The sequence below is a fragment of the Rutilus rutilus genome (genome assembly GCF_951802725.1).
Source record: "Rutilus rutilus genome assembly, chromosome: 22".
NCBI classification, from domain to species: Eukaryota; Metazoa; Chordata; class Actinopteri; order Cypriniformes; family Leuciscidae; genus Rutilus; species Rutilus rutilus.
Window position 1 is genome coordinate 19,192,642 of NC_140227.1, and position 17,926 is coordinate 19,210,567.

At 38.0% G+C, this 17,926-nt stretch overlaps 1 protein-coding gene across 3 annotated transcripts in view; it reads right to left on the bottom strand.

The window, feature by feature from the left end:
* Positions 1 to 2,587: 2,587 nt before the first annotated feature.
* tfeb (transcription factor EB) overlaps positions 2,588 to 17,926 on the bottom strand; it is a 33,981-nt gene continuing 18,642 nt past the window's right edge. For 2 of the 3 annotated variants that reach the window (XM_084395030.1, XM_084395031.1), the window contains exons 3-10: positions 15,026 to 15,291; positions 10,531 to 10,818; positions 9,679 to 9,771; positions 6,642 to 6,759; positions 5,725 to 5,781; positions 5,133 to 5,208; positions 4,856 to 5,003; positions 3,770 to 4,429 (exon numbers count right to left, since the gene is read on the bottom strand). In XM_084395030.1, the coding sequence (XP_084251156.1) occupies positions 3,917 to 4,429; positions 4,856 to 5,003; positions 5,133 to 5,208; positions 5,725 to 5,781; positions 6,642 to 6,759; positions 9,679 to 9,771; positions 10,531 to 10,818; positions 15,026 to 15,226 (1,494 nt within the window). In that variant the 5' untranslated portion in view covers positions 15,227 to 15,291 and the 3' untranslated portion in view covers positions 3,770 to 3,916. Of the gene's footprint in view, positions 4,430 to 4,855; positions 5,004 to 5,132; positions 5,209 to 5,724; positions 5,782 to 6,641; positions 6,760 to 9,678; positions 9,772 to 10,530; positions 10,819 to 15,025; positions 15,292 to 17,926 lie in introns of all 3 variants that reach the window. The other variant, XM_084395032.1, reaches the window with a different exon arrangement.

Here is a 17,926-nt window from a genome sequence, read left to right on the forward strand (position 1 = left end):
TCCAAATTCAGTCAGCATTTAACTGACTAAAAGTATTCCATTCCTCGCATAGTTAAAGACGACTCTGTTTTAATTCAGTATGCTGGTGTAGAGCGCCCTCTCATGGCACTTTCGAGAAACGGTCATATCCTGAGGACCATTAAAACACATGGCTACATCCGAAATCTCATACTTCATGTAGGCGAAAAACAAAAGAAGTGTGTACGAATTCACACTAATAAAAAAGTACCCGGATGACCAACTACTTCCGGCGAGATTCTGAAGTGTGCGTATGATGGACACTTTACTATCCCATGAGGCCACGGGAGAGGATTCGTGAATGGCAGTGGTGCGACAGCTTACGCTGGTAGGTCACATATTCATAATGTTATTAGAAAGAAAACGGATATTATATTCAAGTTAAATAATTTTGATATATGTGGGCATATTATTCCAATGAAAATAATAATAATTGTATTTTTCTTGTACAACTTTTTATTCTTTTGGGGAAGTTCCATATACACAAGAGGAAATTGTCAGGGTCCAAGCCAAATTTCATCCACTTTCTCCAGGAGATCAAAGACTACAGCACTTGTTATGAGAATATTTTCAACAAAAAAGAAAAGAAAGTAAGAAAGAAAGCAAGCTTTTTTCATTACTACAGCGGTTTGAATTAATGAATGGATGTTCTGCACATTTCTGTATATTCTGTTCTGTTAATAAAAAATAAATAAAGGCTGGTAGGTCACATGATAATGACAATATGGCGGATGTAGCACGTCCCGGATACTACACACATTCATAGTAATTTAAGTAATCACTTATTCAAAATAAGTACCTACTCAAGAGAAGATGAGATTTCAGTTAATACGCAACCCATTATTAAGTGCACAAAACACACAAGCCAGTCAATACATACCATCAACTTAAATACATTTAATGTGAGGTGTCATTTACTTCCAGAGATTTATGAAAGAGCAAATCCCATAAACATGACACATCCACGGTACTGAAACATTCTCAATGCCTTCAGAGGGTTTTGGTAAAAACTTGAGACACATTCTGTTTGTATTGTCTTTCAGCATGCTGTATAATGAAATGCCAAAGTGTTTTTTTTTCTTCTTCTTTTTAATCATCAAGATATTTTACCAAAGCACACTCTTTACTTCAAGTGATTTATCTTCTCAAACCTTCTCATTCTTGGTGCATGGCTAAAACAAAACAAAACAAAATGTCACACAAGCAAAATTAGAAGCCCCTTCCTGCTATGCTATCCAAAATGCCCTTGCTTATTTTGCAACGCTACTCCTATTCTAACTAACCAAGTCAAAGATTTGCATAGAGTAACAAACTCTTAATGCGAGCTGTTGGCTGGTTTGAACTCAGCTGAATTCGGTGTATGATCCAGTTAGTCATACACCTGCAATAATAATGGATAAAATACACTATCACAAAAAGTGTCTCTAGTATTTTCAATACTAATTCATGAGGTTTGAATGGTGCTGTTTCAGCACAACTGTACCTTTAAAACAATAAAGCAGTAAAACAGGGAGAGGTGGTTAGGCAATAAGACACTGGAGGAGCATCGTGCTGTTTCTGAGGACAGCGCATAGGTTCTATTAAAGCTCATGTTCAACACAGCCACCTTAGTTTAACTGTACAATACATAAAATTCACATTCTCAATGTTTTAATTAAAATTGAATGAAAACAATGAATCACTACTCAACAGTATCACTTTTCCTCAACTGTCTTTTTCTTAAAAAAGGAATAAAATCAATATAAAAACAACATTACACATTGTTCTTGAAATCTCTTAAAAGTCTAATGTGTTTTAACGATTCTGTACACACACAAAAAAAAAAAAAAAAAAAAAAAAAAAGAGAAAAGAAAAATATAATATGGCTCTGCACTTGCCACTTGTATAATAGAATGGCAGAAATATATATATTTTTATATTTTAATGGCTCGGCAGTGATAGAAAAAAAATAAAAAAGGTCAGATAAAGTACATTTAAATGGCTTAGTGGCATAAAACATTTGAAATAAAACTCGCTTCATAAAATCTTTATAATATCAATAAAATTAAAATAGTATTTTTTTCCAGTGCTTTGAAAAAAAAAGAAAAAAAAGAGAGAAAACCTATAATACATGTACATTTTCTATATATTAAACATCCTTCAGTGTACAGCTCAAAAGCTGGATCAAATTTCATGTTGATCCAGGTTCCCTGAAAGGCACCTTGGGCTGTATGAACTTCAGTTGGACAAATGGGCGCTCACAGCTGTCGGCTTTATTTTACAGCGTGCCAATACAAGAGGGCATTTCAGTGTGTGCTTGAAGAATCCGGCCTTGGCTTTAAGGCACCTTACTAGGAGTGTGTGGCAACAGGACTAACTAGTTAATTTATGTTACATTCTGCTGCACTGTCCACTGAACGTACTGTCACACTAGCACCTGGTCTGGCCAGCAAACAGAAGCCTCAACATTGCTTAAAGCAGCTATATATATCTATATCTATATATTGTTGTCTATATATATATATATATATATAAATAAAAAGGCTTTTGTTTAAAACTAATGCTAAAAGGTAATAGAGCAGGTTTCTTTGATACCTTTATTTCCAAGTCTCTCCATATTGGTGGAGAGTCACACCTGAGTATGACCTGTCCTTTTTCTTCTTGCATTTTTCTGCATGGACATTACAGGGCCCTACTAGAGTTCCCATACACTTTAACCAATGAATTTTCCAGGGCCTTTCAAGTTTCAGTGTCACTTTTACAAATTAATTTAAATTCAGACTGATTCACTAATGAATCATTCAGACTGTTTTGTGAATCTGTATAACTCATTAAAAAAAAAAAAACCCCAAAACATGATTCACCTCTTAGGACTAAGATTAATACAACTAAGATTGTATTAATGTATTATTCTAAATGAAGAAAACACAATTCCTTGATATTTCCAGGTTTTCCATGGCTGTGGGAACCCTGTCCTTCCTGCGTTTTGATAAACTGTCTGAGGATAAGCTGCCTTTGCATATTGCTCTGATAGAGCAGGCACTGTGTTTAAGAGCTCAGATGTGGCGGTATAAAAAAATAAAATGCTCCAATAATCATTTCTGTCTGGATTTAGAGGACATTAAGTGTGACAGTCTCACTTGTGGGAAAGGCTGACATATGTCAAAGCTAAAAAAAAAAAAAAAAATTCTACAGATAGAGAATGTGAGTGTGTGGTTTGGACTGTGACAATTCTAGGGTGAATAAGTGTATCTAAAAGGCAGATTTAAATTTGTTTGGACTATTCAAAATATACACTGCTATATTGCAGGGAGTGTAAAAGTTCAGACTCAAAACAGCACTATTTCATAGCCTTCAAGACGATCTGTATGTATCGGAGTACATATTTTTGTACCCGAAGGTTACCGGTTCGATTCTCAATACCGACAGGAAATGACTGAGGTGTGAGCAAGGCGCCTAACCACCAATCGCTCCCCGGACGCCACAGCAAAACGGCTGCCCACTGCTCCGGGAGTGTGTTTTCACGGTTTTCAGTGTGTGTGTGTTCACTACTCACTACTCCTAATGTGTGTGCTGTGCACTAACTTGAATGGGTTAAATGCAGAGGACAATTTCCGAGTATGGGTTACCATACTTGGCCTTCACATGTCACAAAAAAGTTTCAATATAGGACAATTCTGGGTGACAGAATTCAAGCATATCAGTTCTCTTTGTTTAGTTGAATGGATCAACGTGCATGACATTTGTGGAGCAAAAAATGTCAGACTAAAAATCAAAAATGAGCTAAACTTGAATTTCATGGAGGCAGGACGCATCAAAAACGCACCTTTCCCCGTTAACAGTGTGCCAGACTAAATGCAATATCTGTGTGTGTGTGTGTGTGGCATCATATGAACGTGGCTGTCCAAGGCTGTCCAGGTCACAGTATGTCCGAGTCCTCAATGCTGAAGCTGCTACGGCGGCTGCTGTCAACAGAAGCATCGGGGGACATGGCGGACAGCAGCGGGTCTCCTCCCAGCGGCGACAGGGCCTCTTCCATCAGCAAGAAGCCTAGCTCGCTCTTCTTTCCCATCGGCGCGACACCTCCGCCCAACGAGCAGAGATCCCCCATGCCATCCTGATATCCCGGGATGCCGCCGTTGCACAAGTCCAGCGACTGGGCATAGTCAAAGTGCTGGGAGCTGCCCACTGCTGGGTACTGCAGTGGGGGCTGGGAGTGGAGGTGCTGGTGGAGTTGAGGGTGGGACAGGGGCTGCTGCTGCTGCTGCTGCTGATGCTGGGGGTAGTGAGGAGGGAGATGGGGCTGATGCGGGAGGTGGTTCTCTTCAGGGCTGCTCTCCTGCTTGACGAAGGGGTTTAGAACCTCAGTGTTGTTCAGGCCCGATGGAGAGGTGCTGGGGAGGCCGTGCATTCGGGCCTGCCTTTCAAGCTCCTGGAGAATAAGCACAAGAAGATCACAACAAGATGGTCAGTTTAACATCTCTCAAAATACCAGTTCTCATTTTTAATGTATTTTTGTATGATGAGTGGGGAAACACAATATATTCATACCATATTAGTTATGTGTCGATATTAGATTGGTTTTTAATTTATTTGTATTGTTCTATATCAGTGTTATTTTAGGATCATTGAGATACTATTAAAGTTTTTATTAATAGTTTGAATTTGTTTTATTTTTATATTTTCCATTTAATTTTTGTTAACGTTTTCATATGGTTTAATATGGTTTTCAGTGTTCATCTTGTTGCTAGGCCAATTGTTCTCCATACTGTCACAGACTATTATTCTTAGCGGATGCTTTAGGTTTTATTTTTGTAATGACTATATTATGTCACATAAGTCCTGAATGAATGTTCACCTGAATACGAATCCACAGCTGTTTGTTTGCCATCTCCATCCTCCTGAAGTTGTTCTCTACCTCTCTGGTTCTATGGATGTCTTTCTGCATGCGTTTAATATACTCCACAGAGGCCCTCAGAATAGTGCCTTTATTCCAGCGCACATCCCTGAACACAAGAGGTTCCAGGAGGTCAAGTGCTTCTCAATGAAAGAATACTACAGTTCATCTCCAAGTCAACAAAATTCACCCCTAGTCAGTATGAAATTAAATGCTCAGATAAACAACACAAACTTACAGGTCATTGGTTTTGGGAATCATGGTGCCCAGCTCCTTAATTCGATCATTGATGTTAAACCTTCTCCTCCTTTCAACTAAAAGAAAAACAAAAAAACCCATTTTTGTTAGTATGGTAATACTAAAAATTTGTAGTATTAGGAGAAAATGAGGAATCCACCCCACTCTTTCTCATACAGACTTTCATTTCTATAGCATGATGTCTGACCTTGACCATCATGTGGCCATCATTTTTTATTTGTTTTCTGACTCAATCTAATGAGGGGAAATGAGATCAGTTCTGGTGTGTAAATTGTTTATAATGCACTAGCAATATATATCCTCTTATACCAAAGTACTTGGGAATAGGCCAAGCTCCTTATTGTACAACTCCAATACTTGTGAAATGCCACAGGCAATTACATTTTAAAGCCACGGCAGCAGGATCTGTCTGAGTTAACGATAGACCAAAGTATAGTGCGCTGTCAGCTAAATTTGCCCAGAGGTGATGGTGACAGGGGGTGTCAATGGCAGGGCACTAGCGGAGATAGTGTACTTTAAACTGTGAGGGGTTGTAAACTGAAATAAATGAGGGGGGAAAAGCGCATACTCACTCAGGTTGTGGTTGTCTTTCTTCTGCCTCTCTTTAGCCATTGCCCGAACTTCAGCATCTTGCCAAAAACAAAAGGCAATGCCGTCAACTAACATGTTTTGCTATACACGCAAATGCTGTCAGAACTGGATTTATGAGGCTTTGCAATAGTGGTGATAAGTGACATTGCCTTGGAATAGTGAAATGTGCTTACATTTTAACCAGAAAAGTTTCTCTCGTGTCTTACAAATGTTAAGCAGTGTCTTTTAGGCTCTGCTCAATTTCCTTTTTTTTTTTTTTTTTGGTTAGTACAGCAACACATTACTCAAGACACAACACTCATGATATAAAAAATTAAAAACAAAATTTTTTTTTGAGTATGATCTAACATTCTCATCAATTTGATGTCAAAATGATGTCATGTTTGCTTCCCATAATTCAGATCACTTACATACACTCTTTTTAAGGGTATAACCTACTATATACTACCAGTTAAATGTTTAGACACTCTTGACAAAATGTATGTTTTTAATGTCATATAAATTCTGTAGATGAATTAAATCAATCCTACATTGGGATTTCTTAGCAAAACAAATGTTTTAAATATTTACATATATTTTTTATGGTTTTTAATAGGGAAAAACAATAAGGTGAGACAGGAAATTGGTTGAGAAGTTAGTTGACAAACTTTTTTATTTTATTTTATTTGATAAATTTTGATAAATAATTCCTATTTTTTCATTTGTTTTATTTCACATGGATTATTTTTGACCACTACTGTAAAATAGTCTAAAATCTGGGAAGTAGTGCTAATAATGTGTCTAAACTTTAGATTTTTGCAGGAACTTTTGATGCCATAGCTGGAATTGTATGTGGTTCCTAACAGTAATGTCTGTGTGTGCAGCAGTGCTTTGTTTTGTACATTTCTAGAGAATGTACCTGACAGCTCTCTCTTTATGGCCAGATTTGCAGGACAGGAGTTGCTGGTCATGGCGATAGCTGATCCGGACATACCTGGCCCCGTGTACACATCCAAATGGCTGCTGGACAGCGGGAGCTGCAGTGCAAAAAGAGTTATATGTGAGTCTTGGTGAGTAAGACGACAACAGCTGTATTTAAAGCTGCTAAGACAAAAATCTTTCAAACCATTGAGTATCAGTTAAACTAAACCATGGGTACAGTTGACAAACATATTCCCCTTTATTTGAAGACTACTGCATATCCTTACTGCAATCTATGCTTTACTTACTGGAGAAGATACAACTAGTTTGTCTTGCAAATGGCATTTTTATGAAGCTATATTCAGCGTAACCCTGGTAAATCATCACAATCACTAGAAACCCAATAAACACTCAGTTTATCTCTAGAGCAAAGCCATAAACACTTGAGATAATGGAGATAAAACAAAAAAATATCACACTCGGCAATTGCTTCTAGGTGAGAGAAATGATTGACTATGTTCTTTCTTATCTGGGTCTTTATAGTTTTATACCAGTTGTATCTTTTATTCCATCTTAGTGTCAGAGTATAATTGTAAGCGAGCCGGCTATGAGCTCCTAATGAGCCGTGACAGATAAATCAGCTCAGATACCTTATCACAGAAGCTACTGTGAAGCACGAAGGCAAACAAACACAAATCAACAGTAAAAAAAAAAAAAATCAGCAAAGAGAGTGGTGCCCGTTACGCGAAGCCATTACTTCTGGATAACCGTGCAACCACCGTTTCATAAATCCTTACGATTTTCTTACGACCAATTTCTTGCCGAAGCACGCCTCAGTGACATACTGAGAAAACAGAAACGGCTCATTTAGCATTTCGGATGCGATAAGAGAAATCAAGAGGAAAGTGTATAAAAGAGGGTGTGAACTTATAAATGCCGCTTCCTGACAAACAATGGCGATGATTCAAAGTATGTGTACGCACAATGCAAAGTGTTTGATGCCCTATCGGTTTAGGGAATTCCATCCTTAGATGTTTTTAATCACTGATCAAAGAAACCGTGATCAAAGAGGGACATGGTCAACAGGGTCAGAGCAGCCTCATTAGGAGTTGAAACCCCACCTCTTCACCCCCAAGTATTTTCCGACCTTTAAAAACCCTAATACCCCACAGAAAAATATAGTTTGCACACTAAATATTGAGCAAAGTGGTCGATGTACCTCATCAAATCTGAGACTATTTGCACCATTTGCTTTTTCAATGGCCATATTACAAATCCACCAGGATTAGGGATTTAATTGTTCTGTGGATAAGCATAATAACATAATTTATCAAGGAGAACCTTTGCATATGGAAAGAATGGTTGGAAAAAATGGCAAGGTTTGTGACTCATTCAGGTAAATATGTTGCTGGTAAACAGAAGAAAACCAACAGTAGCACTTCCTTATGCGTGATGATTCCTGTATGCAGGACCAAGTCAGAGAGTCTGGAACCAAAGATCAATCATTACAATGGAAAATAGATCCCTAAGAACACTGGTCAATAGGAGATTCAATCAGACGCATTCACTCAATATTGTAAAAATAAAATTCTGTTAAAAAGAATATAATATAATATAATATAATTCTGTTATCATGTATTCACTCTCATGTCGTTCCAAACCTGTATTGCTTTTTTTCTTATTCTGTGGGACACATATTTTGAAGTTTCTGTCAATATAATGAAAATCAGTGGGGTCCAAAACAACAATGAACCCCACTGGCTTCCACTGTGTGTCTATGTTTGGAACACCAATGACAGAAATTGTAATTAATGAGTGAACTATCTCTTTAACAGTTGAAACAGTTGTACTCAGTTGCTCCCCTGCAGGTCCACCTAAACAACAGCCATAAACAACGAGCCATTTACAGATATATGAGCACAACTTGCTATAAGTGTACAGCTAAATGTGTGTGACAAGGTTACCGGTGTCTTTAAAGTGCCCATGGCATTGGCTTTTTTCTTTCTAGTCCCTCTAGTTTCTAGGAATCAGATGCACAGAAACAAATAGCAGCAAGACTAAACAACCCCACCCCCCTCTTCGGCCTGCAGAAAGGAGAGTGATGGGAAAAAGTCGGCCTTACCAGCTGAATCTTCTCTCCATCGATAACCTCCACAATAGCATAAGTTTTATTTGTGTCTTTCATACTGGCCTCTGAATCTTTCATTGCTGCACACACTTGTCGTTCACCCTAGACCTCTCCGAAGAGACTAACTTGAGCCGCCCAGGGACCTTCTCTCTTCTACTTTCTCCTAACCACTAAACACTGAACTTTCCCCTATCTGGACTTTCAGCCTCCCCTCCCCAGCCCTCTCTCTCCCAAACCTCCCCCCTGCTCCCCCACCTTCACGAAATGCCTTGTAAACAAGTTGAACTCTAACTGAGAGCGGCTTAATTGTTAATGTTGGGCAGTTACTTTAAATACAAAGCACAGTGCTCCCACTTTCCTGATTTCTAACGCAATGTCTTCCCTTGAGTAAATCAGGCCACGATTTTAAGTCAATTAAACATTTTAAATACTTAAAACATTTCCCCTGAGACATGTCAAAGTAAGCTGGCAAGGTCCCAATATCAGTTATCCAATAAATCCAGCACAAAAAATTCAGCAGGCAAAGTTCTCGATGAGTCTAAACAGAAAATAAGGCATTTTGAGGTTGCATGAGAGAAAAACAGTTGCTTCATTTTACTGAGATGGTGCTTTGCTATAATTAGACGTGACTTTTGGAAATCAGACAAAGATGCTTTTCATTCCTATAACCCTGATAAAAAGCAGCACAACAAATGGATCCAGCATAATTCCTCCATTGTCAAAGTACGAGGTTGCGGGGGTTTCAAAAATAGACCTATTCATAGACAAGACGACGCAGACTGTGCATCACAAACAGGAATTATTCACTCAATTTTCCACTTACCTTCTGGGATTCAGTGATCTGTATTAGTCACAGGCGGCAATATCAACGACTAAAAGGCCTGAACTGAGTGAAGTCTTTACTTACTGTGTTTGGCATCTGGACCACAGGGTCAATATAAGCCTGGATGTCATCATAACTGGACTGCAGGCTGATGATGTCATCAATAACCTCATCCATCTTGTCAAAAACACATAAGGAGAATTTAGACACCTTGTGCATTTGCATTCTACAAATTATGTACACTTGATTACTGAAGATTTTTGCTATAAATTCTCCAAAATAACTGTGCTGAGTAAATATCTAATTATAAGATCACTGAAAATTACTGATGAAAGATGTATTCCTCTAAAGAGCCGTACAGACATAATCCCTCTGTAGCTTAGCTCATAAAGGTTGTTAGTGTGCCACAAGCAAACATTCACTTAGTATCCCATAGGATTTGGTGGCATTGGGAGCGGAGGAAGGAAGGAAGGACCAAAGTCTGCTTCGTTCCAAAGGGCCATCCTGCCCTGGGTTCCCTGTCACTCTTTAATCTGTAATTATACCTCAACAGCCATAATTGGCCACTTAAACTCCAATGACAATGGAGTTAAGTTAGTTAACACTCTGACCTTTATGTGCACCTGGGCAAAAAAACACCAACCAAGGGTGAGAAATGGAGAAAATCATAAAGCGTATGAAAGACGAGCAAGACATTGTCATTTACTGAACTTTAGGTTTCTGTGAACTGAAAGAGGAACTATGGTGCTAAATATAAAACTGTGACATATATACAAACTGTAAATAAAATGTGTTGAGACATCAAAATTAATAATTGATGAATGTGAAGATATGTTATGGGAAAAGTATAATTTTATCCATATATTATAATTTTATAATTTCAAACAGGCCTGGACATGTTTCCAACCCACAACTGTATGAAAACTAAGAAACTACCTCATTCTCATGGCTGGAGCCGATGTTGAGCATGGCCATGGGACTGTTGGGTGCGCTGTTCCCAGCGGAATTCATGAGCTGCTCAGTGCGCATGCAAGAAGAGGGCATGGTTGGTTGGACGTTTCCTGTCTGACCCTGGGGCATGGTGGGTGGAGAGGGCTGTACCAAGCTTGTGACAGCGTGTACTACCTGCTTGGTGGCATATGTGGTGGACAGGTACTCCTTGACTTGCTGCCGTTGAGACTGTCGAATGTGGTAGTCTGTGGGGTTCTCAAGATGGGTCTGCACCTGTAAAATATGATATGATATGATATGATATATGATATGATATATATATGATATATGATAAAATTCTGTCATCATGTTTTCACTCTCATGTCGTTCCAAACCTGTATTGCTTTTATAATATAATAGAACAGTACTAGTAATAGTACACTAATAGTACATAATAGTACACTTATGTTCAAAAGTTTGGGATAAGTAAAAACCTTTTTTTGAAAGAAATAAATTATTTTATTCATCAAGGATGTATTAAATTGATCAAAAGTGACAGTAAAGGCATTTATATATGTAACAACATTTCTATTTCAAATAAATGCTGTTCTTTTGAACTTTCTTCAAATCAGATCAGCATATTAGAATTATTTTTGAAGGATCATGATACACTGTGATAATGGCTGCTGAAATTTTAAAATGTATTTGAATAGAAAACAGTAATATTGATTAAAAAAATTAAACCTTAGAGAGACTTCCTTCAAAAACAGTCTCCAAATGTACGGTAGTGGAAATATATTTTGACAGTTTGAAATGTAAGAATGCAATACCTTGCAAAAGTACACAAAAGTATTTAAAAAATGTGTGCATCATCTGGCATGTCTCATGACTTACTATTCCAGTGGAAAGTACAGTGTTTTTACTGTCACCATTACACATTAGAAAAGAAACAACAAGCCAAAGCCTTCAGTCTCAGCCAGCTATGTTTTAGAGCCACAGTCATAGATGGTTATGCAACTGTGGGGTTTAAATCTAGGCATGTACGGAGCACACAGGGGCCAGAAAGAGCCTCTAGAGAGGTTCAATGAATCACACAGGCACCTGCTGGTGGAGGTTCAGAGCGGGGGTGACGTCTGACTGGACTGGCCTCATTCTTTCACTTCAAAGCCAGACTGTCTTTAACTGAGTGATTTAGTACACAAAACTGACATTTGATAAAATGTGTGATAGATGTGCAGTGATGAAAAGCAAAAGGATTTAAGTGTTAGCAAAGCAACATATTGCCTGTGAACTTTTGCATGTGCTCATATTTGAGCGAGCATGCATATCAACAAAACTGAGTTCCAATGCCTGTATACTGATGGAAAATATTAGCCACAATACATCAACCACATTCCTGAATGAAAACAAGCCTCAGGATTAGTGGATGAAAGCCTTTACTCTTCAGCTTGCAAATTATTCAGTTTCAGTCCAATCACTTGTATTATTTAACTGAAAGATTAAAGAACATGATGGAGCAAGTAAAACTTTTATAGGCAGTGTAAGTGAAGGATACAGGACTCCAATTTACACACACGAGCTGTAAACCGGGGACAGCGTCTGGGAGGGCAATTCCCTGGTGTTAAACCTCTCCGTGAAGGCTATGTAAAGGAATTTTGGGTAGAGCCAGTTGCTCTGAGCTCTCAGAGGTGAAATTACAGAAGGTTAGTTGTGGTTAGAAGTGCATCTAGCATGGAGCTCTTCATTACATATTTTTATTCAGTCTAGGAACGGTGGTGGTAAATGTCCAGCTAAATAATACGCTCTGTGTGAAACACGAGCTACCGTTGCTTAATCCTGAGGTAACACATGGTTGGCCGCATGGGAAATTAGCAACAACATGCTAGTGCCACAAGTTATTGCCACTTACACTCAAGAAAGTAATACTACTTTGGTCTGAGCAAAACAGAGGTTTGACTATGCAAACCGGTTCCGTTTGGCTCAGTTAAACATGATAATTAAAGAACGAGTCGACTAATATTACTTTATGATCTAGATACAGATTATTTTAATGTTTGATTTATGATAACCAACATGCCAATTGTCAGATGTCATTTTATTTAAACTGGATTTAAATGATGCACTACAGTTAAAATGTTTGGGGTCAGTAAGTTTTTTCAGCAAGGATGCACTGATCAAAAGTGACAGCAAAGACATTCATAACATCACAAAAGATTTCTATTTCAAATAAATGCTGTTTATTTAAACTGTCAATTCCTGAATAAAATGTATCATTGGTTTCCACAAAATATATTAGGCAGCACAACTTAAATGTTTTCAATGTTTCTTGAGCAGCAAATCAGCATATTAGAAAGATTCCTGAAGGATCATGTGACACTGAAGACTGGAGTAATGATGCTGAAAATTCAGCTTTGCCATCACAGGAATAAATTACATTTTTTAATATATTAGAATATAAAACAGCATTTTTAAAATGTAATAATCTTTCCCAAATATTACAGTTTTTCCTGTAATTTTGATCAAATAAATGCAGACTTGGTGAGCATAAGAGACTTCTTTTAAAAACATCTTACTGACCCCAAAACTTTAGAACGGTTGTAAAAGTAGTTTTATTTATGCTTTTAAACACAATTAAATGACCTTAAAGTAAACATTAACACCATAATATGCATAATAGTTAATTATTAATTATATTAATATTATTAGTAGTATTGTTTTTTTATTATTTGAAACAATTTACATAGACTCAAAATCAGTTTGACTGTTTATATATCTCTATTGTTAACGGTTCCTAAGTAATTTATCAGATATTATTGTCTTAAAACCTTAATGTTTTTAGTCGCCTACCACACACAAAGTTGTTGAGCAAGTAACAAAGCCTGTTACTGTCTATTCAAAGAAGCACTAGAAGTAACTACAATAAATGATTAAATAACTCTACAATAAATTCCACAACCTCAACTTTCTAAAGCTTCAAAAAAAAAACTATGGGGATGTTTTGTCAGGCTCCAAAAGAAGAATGAAGAAAAAAAAAAACAGGGATAAAAACTTATTGTAGGTGAAGTACAAAGTTTCATAACATCGCACACACCTATACTCAAAATTCCATGCATGTACAACTGAGCACAGAGTCGCTTTCTTTAAACTAACTGATAACAATCCAGGATAACAGATGGAATCAGACAGAAACATGTCACCTGTAAGAATGTCTTCCTGTGTGTTATCTCTGTATAAGTCATGTCAGAGTCGCCCTTCTTTTCTGTCTCTTTCCTCTTACCTGGCTGCCGTTCCACCGCATTCTTCTACAAATATTCCTCACTTTGTTTTTGATCTTGGTTGAAATGTAATCTGGCACACCAAAGCCGTGGTCAGTCCTGCACGACCCACTGACTTCTGGACTTTGCCCACTACTCTTTCACCGCAATACAAGAGGAGATTACCAGAGTACTTAATCTTGCCTAATTTGGTCTTCGTGCACTCCTTAGAACTCATTCATCCAGTTGGGACCACTAGGGTGGCCGGAGCACGGCTAGACTACCCAATGGAAGGCAAGATTAGGGTCTCATGGGGAGCTCTTTCATACTACAGAACACATAGCTGCACAATGATTAGATGGAATTTGGCAAGGTTTAAGGGAGAGGGCATTTCTTATCTTATCAAAGTATTTCCCACAAACACCTATCAGGCTTTTCATGAAAACCAAAAAAGGTTTTCAACTAACAGACATTTTTCACATTTCTGGGGTTCTCAGAAGCAGAAGTGTTCATAGTTGGGTAAACTTCTATAGTGGTGAACAGAAACGACAAAAATATTTTTTGGATTACCAATTGATCCAATATCAATAAATAACATCTGAAAATGAATGCCAAGGTACTAAACCACAAAAGGGCAGATTTACTAATAGCTTGTGCCCGTGCAAACCCTCTTTTGGCATTTAAAACTGCTATTAGGATTTACTAAAGACACGCAGTGAGAAATAGACACTTTTTATTTGCGGCTGACCTTATTGCATATGAGATTATTGTATTATTGCACCTGTCAGCAAAATTTATGGGTGGAGATTATTTATTTTGGTTTGCTCTTTGCAGTAGTCAATTTAGTGGTATTTCCGGCATTAGATGAGTATGTATTAACTGATTTTGCATCTGACATGACATTGAATTGGCTCATTCTCAGTAAATCACTCGCAGAAATTTCCTCTCCCATCTGCGTTTTTATTAGATTGTGGGTCCGTGTTAATTTGCCGTTTAGTAAATCTTTCCCAAAGTAGTCTTTAATGTACATTAAAAAAAAAATATATATAAAAAAAACTTTGCTAGACTTTATATCAATTGTGTATTAATAACTGTGGAAATGCATCATCACAGTATGCGAAAAGGGTCCATTTAAATCTTTACGATTATTGTTGGCTCTGTGACAAAGTGCTTTTTTTCCTTTTTGTTAATTCGCTTCATCACACCCAAATTCGGATGAGCACACACAGGATGGTGGATGTACCTACTTTTAGCACTTCAACAGGCACCTGCATGGGCGCCTGGAAGTGAGTTGGTGCGCTGATTGCTGATGAGGGTGCAGTTTGGCCAGGAATGCGAGGCTGCATGTAATGCATGGGCGCCGCCTGTTGTTGCTGCCGCTCCCGCTGCTCCTCCTGCTGCATTTGGTCCCGCATGAGCTGCAGGCGCAGTCCGATGCGTGACGACATGGCTGGGGGACGCGGGGGGCGGGCTGCTGTCGCCGCGCAGTCCAGCCCGAAGAGTGATGGGGAGTCTGCAAAGGAAATAGTTACAGGAAGTGAATATGAAGTAAATGGATCCAAAGAATTATACTTTATATTTATACTGTTTTAAAAACAGTATCAGTAACAACATTTAGTAATGAAAAAAAAAAATATATATATTATATATATAATATTCGGAAGTGTATATATATATATATATATATATATATATATATATATATATATATATATATATATATATATATATATATATATATTCGAATAAATGCTGTTCTTTTGAACTTTCTATTTGTCAAAGAATCCTGAAAACAAAATCATGGTTTCCACAAAAATATTATGCACAACTGTTTTCAACATTTATAATAATAAAAACAAAATTTGAGCAGCAAATCATCATATTAGAATGAATTCTGAAGGATTATGACACTGAAGACTGGAGCAGTGTAAAGATTCAGCTTTGAATCACATATTTTAAAATACGTCTTGCACTCTGTATCTGTTTTTGTGATCAATTAAACATTGCAAAAAAAAAAAAAAAAAAAAAAAATTTTTTAATGCTGACCCCGAACTTTTGTTATCACAAAATAAACCCTGACAGGGTGATCAGGGATATTATTAATTAATAAATTAATTTATAGATAATATTATAAATATTTATCTTTTTTGAAACAAGCTACCATCTTCAAACACAGCTACATGGTTAAGATGGATTCTCTAGCACACACACACACACACACACACACACACACACACACACACACACACACACACACACACACACACACACACACACACACACACACACACACACGCTCTTGCACATCTATCTTTAAGAGGACATTCACTGACACAATGCAATCTATAGCCGCTTACCCTAACCTTACCCATCACAACTAAGGGCCTAACCCGAACCCTTACCCTAAACCTACCCTTAACCTAATTATAACCTTATCCCTAAAACCAAGTCTTGACCCTCAAACAGGCCTTTAAAGGGGTCTCAGAAAGTGAGGACCGGCCAAAATGTCCTCACTTTACTCTCGTGGTCCTCACTCCAATGGTCTAAAGCTCAAACTGGCCCTCACAAAGATACAGTAGTTGTACAAGTACACACACACACACACACACACACACACACACACACACACACACACACACACACACACACACACACACACACACACACACACACACACACACACACACACACACACACACACACACACACACACACACACACACACACACACACACACACACACACACACACACACACACACACACACACACACACACACACATATATAAAATGTATAGACTGTAGCTTGACATATTCATAAGGTACTATCACAATCTAAAGCCTCAAGTTTAAATTAATAACAGAATAAAGTGTTGAACCTAAAGACAAACTTAAAAGATAAATCATGTAACTTGGCATTTCCTAAAATAAAAAATAAAAAAATCATTGTCTACAAAAAAATATTTTAGGTTTAGGAAGCTATTATACCCACATTTCCCATTTAACCACCATATGATACATCCATAATGTCATTTATGTGTCTTCAAATTGCCCGTAAGAATATTAAAAGCCTCAGGCATTCCTATGGTACCACAAGGAGACCAAAGGCTCTAAATAAATACAATTCAGAAGTAACGATGAGTGTGATGGGGAAGTCATGTCATGTGAGGGTCAGGTGGTGTTTTTCTTTTCTTTTAAAGCTCATGTGAGTTGCCTTTTTAATTTGGAAATGTCTCCAAAACAGACATGCCCATTACCCCACTATAAAGAAAGGCCCACACCCTGTTTCTTCTGTGGTCCTGGGGAGTCCCTATTTGAACGAGTTCCTCTTTTTGGGGTGCCACAGAAGACCAATATGCAAACAAGCATGACTTTGCAAACAGGAAGTGGAATTTAAGTGTACTGATTGAGAAAGAAGGGGTACCAAGTATGCACACTATGCTAGATAAAGCCATCTGAAGTCTGTCAGGCGCGTCCTCAGTTGCTTCACATCACAAACTATACTGTACATAGCCACGGGGTGGAAAGGACAACCCAGAGGGACTGGGCCGCCTATGGAGAAAAGCTTATTGTACTAGAGGTACAATAAGCAAAGCAGCTCCTATTGAGATAGTACTGAAGCAGTATTTAGCCCACAGTGTACATTTCAGCGGTGGAGGGGGGCAAACACACTACAAGCTTTGTGGTTCATGCTGGTCAGTGGACACTTTCAGGCTCTGTCACCAGGGCAGTTGCCAGAGGTTGACTCAGTTCCAGGAGAGCAGAGTTTTGGGACGGGCTGTCTCGCAAACAGCTGGACTGATATACAGAAGAACCGGACCACCGGGGTGGTTCATTACCTGCTGGCTTTTGATTTCAAGATCAAATTTGAAGGTGGCACCAGACCATTTGAAAAAATGACTGTTATGATATTCATGGGCAGGTGTTATTATGTTGCTTTAATGGTTGGAAAGATGTTCTGGGAAGTTTCTAGAGTAGGAGTTTGCAAACCTGCTCCTGGAGGGCCAGTGTCCAAAGAGTTCAGCTCCAACTTGCCTTTTGCCTCAATACACCTGTCTGGAAGTTTCTAGCGCTGCGTTTGAAATCGCGTACTATAGTAGGTACTACACTTGGTTTGAAACTTACTTCAGGACAGATAAAAAAAAAAA